This window comes from Ascidia mentula, chromosome 6 (assembly GCF_947561715.1).
Source record: "Ascidia mentula chromosome 6, kaAscMent1.1, whole genome shotgun sequence".
Lineage (NCBI taxonomy): Eukaryota > Metazoa > Chordata > Ascidiacea > Phlebobranchia > Ascidiidae > Ascidia > Ascidia mentula.
In genome coordinates, this window is record NC_138571.1 from 9481056 (window position 1) to 9498503 (window position 17448).

The window sequence follows — 17448 nt, forward strand, 5'->3', positions numbered from 1 at the left end:
CTTTAAACGATATTCCAAGAATATAAAGGAGAACCAAAGGTATATTTAGGTAAACCAAGACATGTATGAAGGAGATGAATACAATTAAACAAACATAATTTACACGCTTGTGTTCGTCCTGCCGTAATTTCCGTTCAGGATATTTATGTAGCTTCCAGGAGGGCAGTAAACTGTTGGGTTCTCATGATTTTCACATGCAATTTGCTCCATGACTGTATCAAGTTCCTTTTCAACTGAATAGAAATACAAATTAAACCTATTTTCTTGACACTGACAAAATTCCATCGGAATTCCAATCAAGTATTAAAGGAAAGTTAGAATCCATACCTCTCATTGTTAAAAACATTAAGTTATTTTATGATTGCACTTTAGTGCGTATTCTGTACAAACGGATGCAACTCACCACATTCGTACGTCATTTCGAGATACTTTGAAACTCCCCCGCACGGGTCCCCGAATATAGAGTTTTGTGGCATGATTTCGCACGATGGTCGACCATCACATAATTCTGTTATGATTGCCATTGAGGAACTCGCCATGCAATCTGACCTTGTGCTGTGGGAGTCCACGCACCTAACAACCCATCAACTTAATGTTAACAAACATACAAGCAAGAAGCAAGTGTAAGGATATGCTATTGATCAGTTAAACGTGAGGGAAATCTGCCAAAAGTTTTCGTTAATCTGGTAACCGTGAACACAAATTGTTTGATCTGTAGTAAAGTACGGTCTCGTCCTTACGTAAATTTATCTGGAAGTCTCGTTGTAAACTGTGTTACGCATTTCTTTAAAAAAAAGTTGGATGGTACATAAAAGTTTAGGAAATAAATTCACATAACTTTAAATTTGGGCATTCATGGCTCCTTCTAAACCATCACACGGACACCATGGGGGCTTTTTGAACCCCAAGTTGGAAATTATTGATGTAGTTTATGATTCGTGGTAGATTGTAGATTAATTAAACCTTCCACAGACCAATAAAATGATTTCACGAACTATAACCACATCGTGCAACCAACGTTAAATGTATTAGAGTAAAATGACAAACACTTGGAGTTTTGAAAATGAAAGCCAAAGCTAAAATGCTGTTATTCATTAGTAAACGTTTCGAACACTAACTGCGTTCATCATCAGTACTACAATGAGTGCATGCAAGAAAAGCGTCGGGGTAATAAAGGACTGAGCAGGCAGAAGGGAAACAGCAGCAGCAACAACGCGCAAAAGCGGTTTGGAGCTATCATCCACGTTCAGTGCTGGTTTAGTTTTATTTGAAGTTTTATTTACATAAGGACGTTGCTCAGCAATAACTAATCCCGTAAAAATGGGCGCTTGTTATCATTGCTCAGTCATTACACTTACACACTGGTGTTGGTTCGTCCATAATTGGCAAAAATTACGTCGATGAAGCTGCCGGTGGGACAGGTAACTACACGACTTCCATCAACTTCACATACGATCTCCTGCAATGCCGCTTCCACCACAACCAACTCTTTATAGAAATAGAAATGTACAAAAATGCTCATATCGTTCGATTAAAACAATATCATAAGTTTGATTAAAGAGTTTCTTGTACATCTGGTCTGGTAAATATTTTTCTTTAGGCTTCAAAACTCCTACCTTTCAGAACTCCGGAAAATAACAGCAAACACAGAAGAAACATGGTCCTGTGTACTGAATCAGTAGAGGGTGCGAATGGCGTGAACAGACAAACCTTTCAGCAGAAATCTAAGGCAATCGTTTGTATATTTAACGAACAGGAAATCGCATAACAAAGAGCCCGTGCAAAACAATGCACTGAAACAGGAAACAAGGTACCAGGGCCCAATTTGATGACTAATGGACCGGAGAATAGCGGGATGTTTTTAGAGATGAAGTGATGAGATACATAGTGTTTGGTGCACATTCTTAACATCCGTTTAAACTGGATGATAAATGGTGTCGTTTAAATTATACTTATTTTCGTTGCACATGGAAACGAAATGTCACTAAAAAGTTGTCTGAAATCTTAAAGATGAAAAGTGTGCTTTGCTTTAAATATTATCGGCTGGTGACTGTGGGTTGTCTGTGGGTTGCTAATTAGATGAAGGTTCAAGTATTTTAGGACATTGACAAGCACCGAGTACTGCATTCAGGTCAAAAAAAAAACCGCTCCGATTAAAATGGGTAAATAACGACACGGACAACCCACAGACACAAATGCGTGTCGTTTAATTATTGATTAATATTTTTTTATTTTTTTCCGTCGTGATAGCAAGTATAATTACACCGTAAACAGGTGCAATAAACTAATAAACTGACAAGAATTGAACAGCTTTGAACCGTAGGCGGTTATCGAGAAGCTGCCGGGAGACGGTGGAGGTGTTTACATATTAAAAACAACACACATTTGTGCACACACATGAAAAAAATAAAAACACAAGGCAAAAACTTTTGCAACCCAATCGATGTGAACGAAAATGAAAAAAGGTTAGCAAGTGCCCTTGGCAGAAATGTCCAAAATAGACCGCGAGGAATGTTTACAAAAAGCACGTGGCATTACTTGCTGAGAAGATATTCTTTCACAGCATGTTTGAACCCGGTGATACTAAAATTTCGATGGTTTGGGGCAGTCTTTTCCTCATCAATACTAAATAAGTGTTATTAACGAGAATAAGTAACTAAACACGCATAAGGAAAATCGTCCATCTTTCGATTTACAACGTTTTCATAACTTCCGTGGAACCAAATTTGCCGAAGGTTCCTCGCAATTACAGTTTTTGGAAAAAAAATTTAAACCGCAATAAACACTGGATGCTCATTAAGTTTTATTCGACTTTATGGCAGTGTTTTGTGTTTTTTTATGTTCGTTGATACCTTGCTGTGCACGTCTGTACTCTTATACTCATCCACAACTTCACAACACACCAATTTCTCTGCATACATTATATATTTTGAGGCGTCGAGTGAGCATTTGCAATCAACAAGATTTATTGGTTAATACAGCCAAAATAAAATTTAATTTAAACAATGAAATCATACACAAATCTGTATTTTTTATTGGGTTGAGTTTGATAAGCTTCGTGCCGTCAGGTGGCGCTACATGTGCGCGTAAATCGCTGGGGACTTTTTCTGTCGGTTAGCAAATTTGTAAATCGTAACGATCAACAGAGTAGTAACGAAAATTGCCGCCACCGCTGCTAAGGATGTAACTGAAGGTTGAAATAACTCTTCTTCCTCTTTGAATCCGACAATACCTGTTAATACAAAAACACAGCAGATGAAGCGTCAACTTTGGAACAAACAAGAGTTTTTTTCGTATAAGCAACACCAAATGTTGCCAAACTGTGGGCATTCGTTGGGCATTTGGGGTATTTTTTGGTCAATTAGGCATTTTAAACTAACAGGATATAATGCCAAACTGTGTGTGGCTCGTTGTATAACGAAATAAGGTGATTGGCGTATGATTCTGTATCATTTGATTAATGCCATGAATCATATTTGAAAGAGTGACAATGTTTCAGTTTTTAGTTTTTCAATATATTCAGTTTTCCCTTGAGTGACAGAAATTAAGTTTAAATGGACTTTTTGGTCGAGCATTTTATCTTAATTACCAGCTTTCAGACAAGACCTTCCATCTTCACCCAACTTTTTACCAATTCCACATCCGCAAACCACTTCACCTTCCTCCACTCCACAAATTTCTTCACATCCACCATTTCGCTGTAACGAAAATAGAGGCAATAAATCTGCTTTTTCACTAATTATGCCGTTTAGTGTCCAGGAAGATAACGCTGTGGCCCAGTGCTATTTATTTAGCAACCATTAGCAACCTAATTTCATGCTGTTTTCTGGAGGCAGTTGGTAGGCGAATGTTTATACCTATTTTAGTAATAAATTTTTGTTTTTGCAGTAGGAACTGCCCTACGGCATATATTCTGAATCAGATGTCACCAACCTCTTCTGCATACATAATTGAAAATAGATATACATACCGACGTAACGTACAGGCATTATTTACACAAAACGGCCCAGATAGTTTGACAGATAAATTACCAAAAGCATGACTGATTCTAAAGATAAAAGTTTTGGCGAACTTAAGATGACGTTTAGCGTTGCTTAAACCGTAGTTTCGTAACAAAAAATATGTTGTAGTTGGTGTTAACTGTGTTTGTATGAATGAATGTTGTTGGTTACCTTAGTTGTGAAAAGTTTCTATTATAATGTATTCACCAGACCAGCAAATAATGTTGATTGAAACTGATCACGAGGTTACCTCAGAACATTTTTCACTGGACGAGGTCATGTGACGCATGGTGATTGGTCCATAGGTGATCGTTCTTTTCTCGTCTATTTCAGGCAAGCTTCTTTTACGTTTGCTGTCACAAGGCTGGCGAAAAACATATAAAACTTCACCTTTTAAATACGACTACACACAAATCGTTATTTGATTAAATACTATCCTAAACATAGCAAAAGTTGGCAATTGTAAATCAGCATTGAAATCTTGCCTTCACAGAGCAATTTCCGTGTAAGTCGTTGTTGCAAATGTTCACTTGACAATGGATGAAAATATTCTGGTCAGCATCCGGAACTCCTGTCCACACGAAAGCTTTGACCTTGAACTGGGTTGTATGACCTTCGTAGTTCTGCAATACAACGATGGCGTTGGGCGGGTCGTATGAATGAACTTCAGCGCATCTGCGTAGTAAATTGCATTGGTTGTAATGAGAACGTATTTGGAAATATTGTATTTGACTCATGCCATTGTTTTGCTTTATGGGCAGTTGTCGGATGATCTGATCCTAACACGCATTTCAGTGCAATCAAAAACGCAATATATTTTGTTTAAGCTTCATCATTTCTTATTAAAACAAATAGAATTTGCCAAAACAAAACGACGCTGTCAAAAGTCGCATGAACGAAATTAGTCGAATCTGTGCCAGACCAGCAACGAAACATTTCAACAAATAAAACAGAAATGGTTTAGTCCCGATTAGGTGCAAGAGATTGTAAAATATTTTGGTAACAGCTGTTGATAAATCATCAGAAACAACAAAATAGTTTGTTTCAAGAGACTCACCCTCCAGTAATCATTTGGTAAATTGGGTCGTTACTATCTGCAGTTGCCGTGGCCCAGCATGTTGGTGTCTGAAAAAACAATGGAATTTATGACCGCCGTGACTTGATGTACAAGGTACAACAGCAAAATTCTAGCTGCCTTACAAATATAAAAATGATATCAGAATGAGTGACCAACAATAACTGCTGTTAAATTTGCTGATGTGCTATAGCGAAGTTACACATTTGGTGATAATGTAGCAAAGATGCGCTTGTAACAGTGTACATAACTTGTATTTTTCAATATAACAACAAAAACGCGCAGTGTTGTTGTGTTGTTGCATGCAATCAACAAGATGGTGATTTAAGCAGTGTTTCCCAATTGTTATTTTTCCGCGGAATCGAACAAGGCTGAAAGGTTTGCAACCACTAAATCATCGTTATGCGTTTTTTTCAATTTTAACCTTATTCCCAAGCGCCTGTTGTCGAATGGCTTAACCGACACATTCAGCATTTAATATCGACCATATTTCTTACACAACCATTCATTTATTTTATTAAACTCACTATGCGAATTGTTAATTTAAAGTGTCACCTGAAGAACAAAGTTGTTCGACTGGACAGTTATTCTTAGTTGGCCGTAGATGTAATCTGGAACTTGGATTATGGTCGGTGTTTGTGTCACCATGGTAGTGAAGGAATCGTCTTGGAAGAGCGCAAACTGAACGTTGAACTCTCCCTGCGTGGGGTTCAATGCAACGCTGATTTGCCTGTCAACAAATTTCCAAATATGTTAAAGATATATTAAAAATATAGCAGGTTGGCTATATTGACATTAACTTTGTGAATCGTGTGTTTTTGAACCTGCAATGGCGGTATCGCGGATATTTTCATTAGCGAAATTAAAAAAGGTGAAATGCATTTGGAAGAAATCCGTTCGCTCTTTGGACCGCTTTTAAAACGTTGTTTTGCAAGAAAAAGTCAATGTTTTATTTGGGATGTTTGCCGTGAATTTCAATCTCATTCATCCTACATTAACATATTGTTAGTATGTTTAAATAGTTTGTTTCAATTTTATTTCAATGCCAACATTCACCTTACGTAAGGAACAACCAATCCAGTTTCGACCGACATTTCTCGGTCAAAACTACAGCTTAACTCAATGCAACTTGTGGATGGAAATCGGTAGTAGGGAGCGTCGTATTTACTTGCGTTCCTGGCCAGTCTTATGGTGTAGGTGTATGTCAACGTATCATTCGGTTGAAGATGCTGAGTAAAAACAAAATAAATTATGCGAAAGGTATGCGTGTATGTATGCTACCTGTTTGTGCTGCTATAGTGCTGTGAATTTATATTTGCGCTAATTTAACTTAGATACAAAAATTAATACAGCCATTCACACATGCTACTATGCCACGCCTGGATTGCAATTATTATTTCTATACCATACTGATGGTATTACTAATAATAAAGTCGCTAGGTATGACCCAAATTATCCGCATCTGAAATTTAATATCGTGTTACTTGTGGAAAAGATTTTTTTTAGACATAGAATTTACAACATAATATTGACCAATTTTAATTAGATGTGAAAGTTGGATGAAAATCCATCACGCTATTTATAGACTACGTAATGTTCAATTAAATTAGTCTTTGCAACACATTTGTAAAAATATTTTACTATCTTACCGGAGGCAAAAACTTGTCGTAAGCAATTTTCACCCTTGGTTCACATTCGTCTAAGTTGACGACAATTTCTGCGTGGTTGATTTCAAAGTCGGTGATCTTACATTTTGGGTCGATGTTTGCGGTATCTGCTGTCGATATGACGTCACGAGAAGTTATGACGATTTCGTCACCAGGTTGTGGATTAATTCTTCTGATGTCATCATGTCCAATTCTGAGAAACAAAGGGTAACGAAACGTGTTTTTCGAAGAACTTAATGCAAAAAATGAGGACTTAAACCGACCGAAATAAAACATCAACATGTTTGGGTTTGTATTCGGTTGCTGGTCATGCAGCTTGTGAACATAAACAGACTGTGGCAGTGATATGCTTTAAATGGGTCGGCCTGAAACGGATCTTGGGAGTCCTTTAATTCCTAAAACTATGTTTTTGTCAAATTCAAAGCTCACAATATTGCCCAATTAGCGTTTGTTATCGAATGTTTGCTGTATATATGATATACGTTCATAAGATCGAATTGCGCAACGTTTTGTTGTTTGAAGGATGTATTTTGTAGAAGACACAACGAAGTCAACAACTAAATTTTGTTGTAAGTTATGTAGGCCTATACTTTATGGCCACGGTTCTTTTGTTTTTATATTAGCAATTGCCACATTTTTCGCAATCTTTAGCTAAGTTGGGATTTGTTTACATGGAATAACGTAGGTCGAAAGTTTTTGAATCAAAAACGAAATAAAAATCAACCACTGATCACAAAAGTATTTAGGATTTTGGTTATAAGATTCGCACAGAGTCAAAACATATATATTAAACGAAAATATTGTGACATATAAAGTAAGTCAATTTAAGCCGTATAGCCACTAGGGCTATCTCAATTTCATTACGACTATAACTAAATGGTTTCGTTTAATTTTTATCATCGGTGAAACTATGTGTTTTTATGCAACTAATTTGAGCTGCGGAAAAGGGGTGGTGGTCATTGGAGAAAATTTTTTCTAAATCTTTGCCAGATTTTCTTTTCTTAAAAAAAAATGTGTTTTGAAAATCAAACAAGAGTACCCTGAATCAGATTTAAATGTAATTTAATGTAAATATTACGCCATAGAGTAGAAACGTACACGAGTCTTGGTGAACTGCTGCACTCCACACCAGCCGCTGTAGTCACATTGAGTACAAACGCCTCATATGACAAGGTCCCGAACACATCTACAAGTACAGCTGATATCGAGTATCTTGTTACCGGCTGAAGGCCTCGAAAGGCATGGGATTGCCTTCCTAGTACGTAAGGGACTCTGATCACTTCTGTTACGCCATTTCCAGTCACATTGAATATGTAATCATCATAAATTGTGAATATGTTGAGAATGGAAACCCATTCGATGAAAATTGCCCGACCTTCAACCTGGCGGACACTTGATAATTCCAACTGCGGCGGAGGGAAGTCGTTGGGAGCAACAACTACACAAACAAACAGGTTTATGGAGATTTGATTAATACATTGATATTCATAGATTAACTATAAAATACCTGTTAATTTAGTGACAGAAGTGATCGTTTTTTTCAGCACAGACAATACACTGACACATATTCTGTCAGATGTAATCGAACGATCATTTACAATATGACACAGTAAAAAAATAAAGTCACTGATTAGGGAATAACCTGGCTAAATCTTATTTATAATTTACATTCAGCGCAAAGAAACACAAAATTTATCCAATCAATGCATATACTTCTATCTTAATTACCACTTACCTCCGCAAATCCCGACGAATAAAAGAAGACAACGAAACAACATCTTTATCCGCGTAGGACTTTCTGTCACTGGATTTGAATCCGCACCAAACACTGTACAATATATTTAGTGTAATCAACTGAGCTGATAATACTTACGTGTGCTGAATCGTGTTCGGCGACAGATAGGGACGGACCGACCAAACAATAGGTGCAACAGGAAACATTGAGGATTAGTGCACAGCCGGGAGCTGAGAATGACTAACAAGCTAACGCAGTTTGCGAGATTAGAGGCGGAAACATGGCTGACTTGCGACCACACGAACAACTATTTACGTTCTTGTATATCTTACGTGTTCAGTAGGTAATAAGTGTGGTGTACGCCGCAAGGGTGAAAATGGCTCGTGTGTGGCGTGAGTTTCATTTAGGTTAATTTTGAGCCTTACTGCACCTCTCCTTCCTTGCCAAGGTTTTGGAGTCGCATAATGTACTCGAATTTTGTTCGACTTTCGTTTAAAAGTGTTGAAAACTCAAGTGGAATCGTCGTGATTATGACGTCACTAATGTTTGATTTTTGTCAAATAACACAGACGGAATTATACAGAATTAAATCCGGGCATTTTTGTTGTGCCACAAATTCGACGTCACCCCCACTATAACAGTTAATTAAAGGAGTTGCGGCAACTTTCCGGGCAGTGCGGGCACAATCCTGTTTCTAACACAAGCGCCGATTTTATCATATTTTTAATGAAATTACAGCGTTTTTTTAATTTACTTTCTGTAAACTATTTGTCCCAATGATCCCTTGTGCAGAGTGCTTAAAATCTGCACAAATACAATATATTGTTTGTTAAAAGCCAGTTGAGTCATCAAATAACCACATATAAATTCAAAAAAGAAGCTTTAATTGTGAATTTAGTGATTTCCGTCTTTAAAATGAAAACAAATAGAATGGAATAACAATGAAACTAGAATTACAAACAATCATGCAACACTCACTGGATATATAGAAACAACAAACATAAAATATTATGACAAAATATTAAAATATACACCCACATCGTACGATAGCAAATTAAAATTTGAAGAACAGTTAGTAGACATATAAAATCTCTAAATATACAAACACAAACAAATTAGTGTAAAAACCACACTTGACAATTTAAAACAAACACACAGAATTATTATTGCATGTAAAGCAGCTTGCAACCACTGTAGGAGATCACCCAGAATAGTGCATAAGTTTTCGAAACCTGCAAACCAGCAGTTTAAATCACATACACTGTATTGAAGAGAACTAATACCGGTAACGTGTAATTTTAATTAAGTGTTTGTTTAAAAGCAGACATGCCAAATTAAAAAAACTCTAATCAATTGTAAGAAGTAACTACAGCAGATAATATGAAAGGTCTTTTAATGGAGTGAAGTCAGTACATAGTACGGAGGCATTAGTTTGATAGAAAAATGAAAAGAGTTTTCAGCTGTCTCCTGCTTCCCCATTTGAATTTTGTGTTTCACGAATAGCTTCATACGCCTTCAACTCCTTTGCCTCCTTCTTCTTGTTTCTTTCAACATAAAGTTTCCTGCAAAGTAAAAACAATAAATGGGATGAAACGTAACACAAAATATTGACGGAAAAAATCAAATAAATACTGGCAAAGCTTTGGTAATAATTTCTTGGAATTTTCAATCACATGTAAAAATCTTTAGACACAACTGAACATAACAACATTCTATAGCAAAAGAACTTTTCTGCATGCAAACATCACATACATCACATTGGTTTAAAAGCAGAGTCAGTTTGGTTTTACTTAGTGCAGGAATTGTATCGACATCGAATCTATAGGCACTATTGGAACAAGAAACTGGCAATGCCCAAAAAGGAAATATATATTTCTGCATTGAATAAAAACCAGGCTTCTATGGCAAGTGTTTTGGAAAAATTACTACTGAAAAGACAGTGATGCCAGGTTAACACTCACAGTTCATTGGATTAAATCCAAATATGAACAACTAGAAGTAATGTTCATCTTCGAATATAAAAATTAGTGATATTAATTCAAAAATATTACATTCAAAGATAGACACTTGTCTATGGAAAGAACTTACATTGTTTCATCACACAATTTGCAAAATATAAATCAATATTTCATCTATCTAAATGTGAGATTCATGACAACATAATCTGATTGTTTTCATCCAATGCCCTTCTGTGCATTTTACTAGTTGGTTATTTAACATTTAAAACAACACAAGTTACCTGTGTTCAATGATGCGGTCAACCAGTTTTGCTGTTGTCATGTCACTCCCACTGTCAATTAATTTAAACTTGCCTGCAATAAAAATTTCATCATATTAAATTGGCGAAAGGCAGTTTGTCCGAAAAGAAAAACTACCTGTGTAAAGGGTAGAAAAAGACAATAATATTGAAAATATTCGGAGTTTATGAATCACAAAACAGTTAATCATACAAAACAACAAAGATTATTATCTGATGACTGTACCATTCTTATTCAAATGAGTATGTAACATTATATTTCCTACATATGCAAAAGAGCCATAATAATTATTGAGAGCTGCAGACAGTAGTGCACACAGTTTGTTGCCGATGCTGCCAGGCATATTACCAGGGTAATTAAGGGCTCAAAAAGAAAAACTTGTTTGGACGACGTTTCTGTCGTTATTTAACAGACCTTCATCACTACAAGTGAAGTAAAATGCCAACACGGCGATAAATAGTAAGCTAAAAACGGGGAGGGGAGCACCAAGAATTGAAAATGCGCGCCAACAAGGAACGACACCGGTGTCTAAAGCACAGTGCCCTGAGGTGCGCAAGACCATCAGGTTCAATCAGGGGCGTGTCGCGGAGACCGTTTTAAGCTTTTTTGTGCTTCTTTTGCCTTTTTCACGTGTTACTATTTAACGCCGTGTTGGCATTTTACTTCACTTGTCCTGACGAAGGTCTTTTGAATAACGACCGAAACGTCGTCCAAACAAGTTTTTCTTTTTCCCAGAAGAGCCTTAAAGTACCCTAGTAGTGCACACACTTTCGACCTATAAGGTCTCATCAGTGCAGCTGGTGATTGTGGCACTGAACTAGCTTTCCAACTAGCAGTTCACAATCACCAGCACTGATAAAACCTTATTGATCGATAGTGTGTGCACTACTGTCTGCAGCTCTTAATGATAATATTTCCTGTTTGCAAAACACCCTTTCAGTGTCCAAACATTGTTAAATGTTTCCACTTAGGAAAGACTAACCAGCATCCTTTGGTACCCGATATGGATCATTTCCTTCTCTGTCACAGTACACTGTGCTGTTCCCATGAATAACAACATCAACCTATAACCAGCTGTTTTTATTATTCGGCAATCACACTGCAAACTAACCATGTTTGTATGTCAAAATAAATGCTTTTTGTAGAATTGATAGGTTATTATTATTAGGTTTGCAGGCTTGGTAGCCCAGGCAATACAGCCTAGCTGGATAAGCCACTTTTTTCTGACAAATATTTGAAAAATCTAGCATGATCCAGCTAGGCTGCATTGCCTGGGCAACCTAATGATAGTGATTCGTTAGCTGTGATTGCCAAGCAAGGACATACGCGGTGGGGCGATCCTTCCTATCATGCCATTGCATGTAATATTACTGTATTAGGTTATTATTATTAATTTTCTTTTACTTATAATTATTATGATGTTAGATCATTGAACTTAAACATACATTTATGTGTGGATGAAACTAAGTTTCATATGCAAAAATAAATATATAAAAAGGAGGGTATACCTTAAAGTAGTCCATTAATTCTGATGTAACAGTAATCGGTGCTCCAATTACCACTTCATTGACATACTGCGCAAGAAAACAGAGGCTGCTATGAATAATTGATAGCAAGCTAACTGAAATATTTACATCAAAGCTATAGGTATTGCATTGGCACTTTTTTGCTCCATAGACATATTCAAAATGTTGTTTGATAAAAAAATTACTTAAAATAGATAAACAATTCCCAATATATATTTTATGCATCGGGCTACACCTTATTGAGTTAAACCAGACAAAAAACTTTTGCACAAATAAAAGTTCTAAATCCTTTCATACCTTGCACGCCAACACACTTAACACTCGTTCGTGTACATTCATGATGGGGTAGTTGCTTCCACAATATCTGTTCACCTCCTAAACATATAAATACACATGTACAAATTTGCCGAAGATTTAACTTGATGAATTGAAGTGGCTGAAAAATATTTATTTACAACTGCTTGTAAACCAACCTTTATTATTATTTTACCTTAGTTGTCACTACAATGATAATAAATAATTGTTTTTTAGTTGAAAATATGACATAATATGCATAATATCTTTTTCAGGTTTCTTACACCATCTGTGTGAAGTCCAACAATCATGAAGTCTCCATGTTTTGAAGCCTTTTCTAAAAACTTCAAATGCCCCAAATCTTATTGGTACAGACTTGTTCAGGAAATTCTTTGTATAAAATTGTTTATAATCATAAGGGAGTGCAGGCCAAAATCAATTTTAACAATCTCTACTTTCCCTGAGGAACCCTGAGGAAGTCTCGCCGGATGGCAGACGAAACGTCGTTTCAAATAAACACTAGAAACTTGAGTGCCAGAAGAACAATTCTGATTAATAAGTATGCAGCAAAAATAGCAGTAAATCTCTACTTTGTAAGTTTGCTAATACATTACTATAAAACTGAATGGATTGGTGATATTTACCAGCACCTTATAAGTTGGAAATATGAAATGACACACAATACATTCATGACTGACTATTTGCATAACAAATGTCATGAAAATTATATATGGCATGTAGTGTGGGTGGCACAAATGTATCAAAACATGGCAATGTCCCAGCTATGACACCTTTCCAAATATAGGTAGAATGAGTACATGCTATTATAAATTACAAAGTGCAACAGGTGACCTTTGAACATGTGGTACCATTGCATCATCTACCATTAAGCTGTTAACTATAGCTATACAATGCTAAGGTCAATGCATAACCCTACAGCAATTAATCATTGAGAAACCTAAATTTATGATAAAAAACTAGTTATATTTTTGCTTTTTGTAGCTGATGCTTGTGATACATAGAATATTTATTCAATGAAAGGATACGAAAGCAGTCAAAGGCTCCTGTCACGTACACGATCTTATCACCAGGCTGAAAAAAAACAAGGTTTTGCAACAAATTTCTAGTTCTTTTATATGTAATGACAATCGAACATATAAAACAGGGTTTTGGCAAATACAAAAAATCAGAATATTTTTTTAACGTGAATGTACAAAAGCAATTGATCCATATGTGATACCTTTGCTTCCTTTCCACTGGAGAATTGTGTTATTTTCTTGGTAGTGGCAAGAAACTGGGAAACACCCGTCCATGGGCTGTGTGGACTCGATCCCTGTCAACAAATTTCACAAACATATGTAAATTGTACCACAACATAAATATGGTATTGAACCAACAAAAAAATTAGTTACTGTGAGACCAGAAAAAAGGTTTATATTTTTTGGTTGGGTACTTTTTAATGTTTTAGCTAACAAAAATAATTTTTGATTTTAATTTTGACATCTGCGATTCCAATTTTTTAAATTATAAAGGTTAATAAAAAAAATCACCAATATGCTCTGAGGTTTAATACAAAAGGGGACATACAACTTTTATAATGACTTTGTTTCACATCTCATTTTTTTGCATTATTGCTTGTGCTGTTAGCAAAATTTATCATGGCCAACTGATGAGAAAAAAATGTATTGATTTTTTAATATTGTTCACACCAATATTTAAAGGAGCAACCAACGCATATCTGAGTTGTGTTAATTCAACAAATCTTTGTGTATTAATTTTTTTTTTAATTTGTCATCTTAGCTTGCGTGGTTTTCTTTCAAGAACCAACACTTATGCTTAGATTACTGGAAAGTTATAGAAATGGTGCAGGGTCACTTATGGTTGTAAACACATTTTTATTGTTTTGCCAACTGCTAGTTTTTGATCCCTAAACATGCAAATAATAAGGATGGAGAAAAAACATGCACAAGTCATGACTAAACAAAGGAGTAAATTCTGCCAATCTGAAACAAAATAAAGCATATTCATACACTTACTACCATTTCATTTCACTCACACTCTAAAAACATGTAGTTTTGTTTGCAAATTTCTAGTAGAGTAAATGAATACCCCCAGAATGATACTATTGTGTAACTAGTGCAATATTGAAATACTAAACCAGATTCGTTCCAATATGTGCACTCTTTACAGCCCCAAAAAAATTATAATTTTACAGACGGGTACACTAACTTAATTGCAGTTTGCAACTACTAAATTCGTGTATGGCTCATACACATGTGATGACTTAAATTTTGTTTCAAATGAACGCAAATCACCTCAAACACATGTGGAACTGTTTGATGAGAGAAGACAAACAATAAACATAATTCAAAGTGGTTAGAAATGAAACTGACAGGTGTGCATTCCATGTTAGTTTTTACATATTTTGTGTTAAATTGCATTGTTTTTTCAGTGATAATGACGATGCCAAATTTAAGGCGGAAATATATATATGTCAGAAACAACATAATGACAAATGACTTAGGTTTTCTCTTGTATAATTGGTTAAAAAATCAGATACCCAGTCTTTGTTGCCCATAAGACTGTTGGGAGATTCCTACATTTGTTTAAAAGCTAAATCTGTTTAGAAATGGATTGAAATTTTAAAGTTTACCTTGCGGATGTTTTGAATTTGTTCCTCATCTGGAACTACTTCACCCTGTGAAAAACAAAACAGTTTGTGTCGACAGTACAATCATATTGACTGTAAGCTTAAACATGTGGTTCACAATCCTAATCAATAACTGTTACATCCCCTCATTAATTAAGCTGTCAGCCGCTTTCCTATATACAAGATTCATACAAAACATATGGTCAGTTAAGTTTTGTTTAATTTTTTTAATTTTAGAATTTTAAAATAGGTTTTCACCATCATACATTCCAAAATACAGACAAGAATGAATGGATTTCTGAAATTTAGTCGTGTACAGTCTATTTGGAAAGGTTTCTATATGCAACTTCTGTTTTCAATTTAGTAGACTGTGCAACCAGACGTAGACAACAACATAGTTCTAATTTCTGTACTTGCAATACACACACAAACAAGTTGTTACCTCTCTTTTGTGATGCTGTTTCGTAAGCAGCAGCATTCTTTGGAAAAAAAATAAATTAAAAGCTGTATTTATCACAAGGGATATGACTTCAAGTATTTACCTTCCAACTATGTCGGTTGTTGAAACGCCTTGTGTACGATTTACCTCCCTACAAAAACATCACTTTTTTTCAACAAGTTGGAGTGAAACACATTTTTGAACTCACAACCCTGGGCTAATCAGATATACTGCTTTACCAACCGAGCTACAGGAAATCAATAGTTACAGTGGGTACATTGCTTTTTGAAGAAATATAACTTGCTAGGCAACCTTCATGATACACTTCTACCATATAAAGATGTATTGCTGCAGTTTAAACATTAACAAATGCATGTATATACCTGTATTTCCCAGCACCTTTTATAATGTGATATGCATCTAAGCCATCAGCTGTTAACGTGATGTCATCTAAAAATGAAAAAAAAATCTTTGAATGCAGATATAGGCACACTGTCAATTGATATAGAGCAGATTTTAAACTCGAAATGTATTTTCCAACCTAACCAGGTCCCTGGTACATTTAGTGGTTCTTTAGCTTTTAGCATTTTGACTATTGCATGTCCAAAACTGGACTCATTTGAAAACTACACATTTACAAAAATAGCCAACAATCATAAAAATATATTCCAACATAAGTTGCCCACATTATTTATTTAAAAAACAATGATATTCTTTCTTACTTCCATGGACCCCAAATTCACAGTCATACTTTTCCAGAGTTTCTAACGTTGTTTCATACGGAGCATCTTCCACAATTTCATCCACCCACTTGACGGCACGAACCATACTGTATCGCTCCGTCTGGTTAAAAACTGGTGGACCTTTGTGTTTTTCAATCTCAGCTAAATGAAGTCAAAATAAAGAAATTTATAAACTGTTAAATTATTATGCCCTTAATTTTTGTTTATGGCTTCCGCGTTATAATAGAACTCGCTGTTCAAACAACTTTACACAACCTCGGTAACAGACTTGTGGTATAAATAAAGGATTTAAATGGTGGCTAAACAATGGGTAAATTGCAGCAGCTAAAATCTAGCATACAAACAACTAAATTTTTAAAATTTGGGAAAAAAAAACTACAGTTTTATAAAAATCACAACGTTAAACTAATGAAACTGATTACTTAATGAAACATTTCACAATGGATTAAGAATACTGACCATCTGAATGAACACCAACAATTAGATAATCTCCGAGCTCTTTAGCTTGACGCAGCAAGTTGGCATGGCCAAAATGGACCATATCAAAACTAAAAAAAAACACCTTTAAAGTTTTTATCACTAATAATGAACCAAAAAATTATACCAGTTGCTAAATTTGAGATGTTTGTAGTGAAACAGACCAGTAGTGCAATAAAATACACAATTTAACATTTCAAAACCAAAAAGATAATTTTGCTTACCATCCGTCCACCCACACACGTACGGGTTTTCCTTTCCCAGACTCCGACATGTCAACTGTCAATTAACAATTTTCAAGAACAATTTGCAAGCAAAAATTTAACACGGGTGGTAACAAACTTCCCTAAGCTGCTTCGTTTTCTCGTCGCTTGCTCTTGATTAGTGGACCGTAACTAAGCTAAACAATTCTCAAAATTAAAACAGTATTTTTTTCTTTTGCTTTGTTCATATTGGTAACTATATATTTGTCAACCAAAATGTAGGCGACAAATATTAAAAAGGTTATCAGAATTAGGTAATTAGCGAAAGCAATCACAGAAAAATTAAACATTCCAAATTAATTTTCACGCTGTACTTCCAT

The 17448-nt window shown here is 35.5% G+C and overlaps 1 protein-coding gene across 1 annotated transcript; it reads right to left on the reverse strand.

The window, feature by feature from the left end:
• Positions 1 to 9364: 9364 nt before the first annotated feature.
• Positions 9365 to 17230, reverse strand: LOC145905437 (ethanolamine-phosphate cytidylyltransferase-like). Its single transcript, XM_082992640.1, has 15 exons — positions 17090 to 17230; positions 16848 to 16936; positions 16368 to 16529; positions 16029 to 16095; positions 15749 to 15796; positions 15649 to 15685; positions 15210 to 15254; positions 13797 to 13889; positions 13603 to 13648; positions 12841 to 12917; positions 12560 to 12637; positions 12245 to 12310; positions 11719 to 11800; positions 10718 to 10790; positions 9365 to 10040 (listed from the first exon to the last, which is right to left on the reverse strand). The coding sequence occupies exons 1-15, from the start codon at positions 17137 to 17139 to the stop codon at positions 9935 to 9937; spliced, it is 1119 nt and encodes a 372-aa protein (XP_082848766.1). The 5' UTR covers positions 17140 to 17230; the 3' UTR covers positions 9365 to 9934.
• Positions 17231 to 17448: the final 218 nt, after the last annotated feature.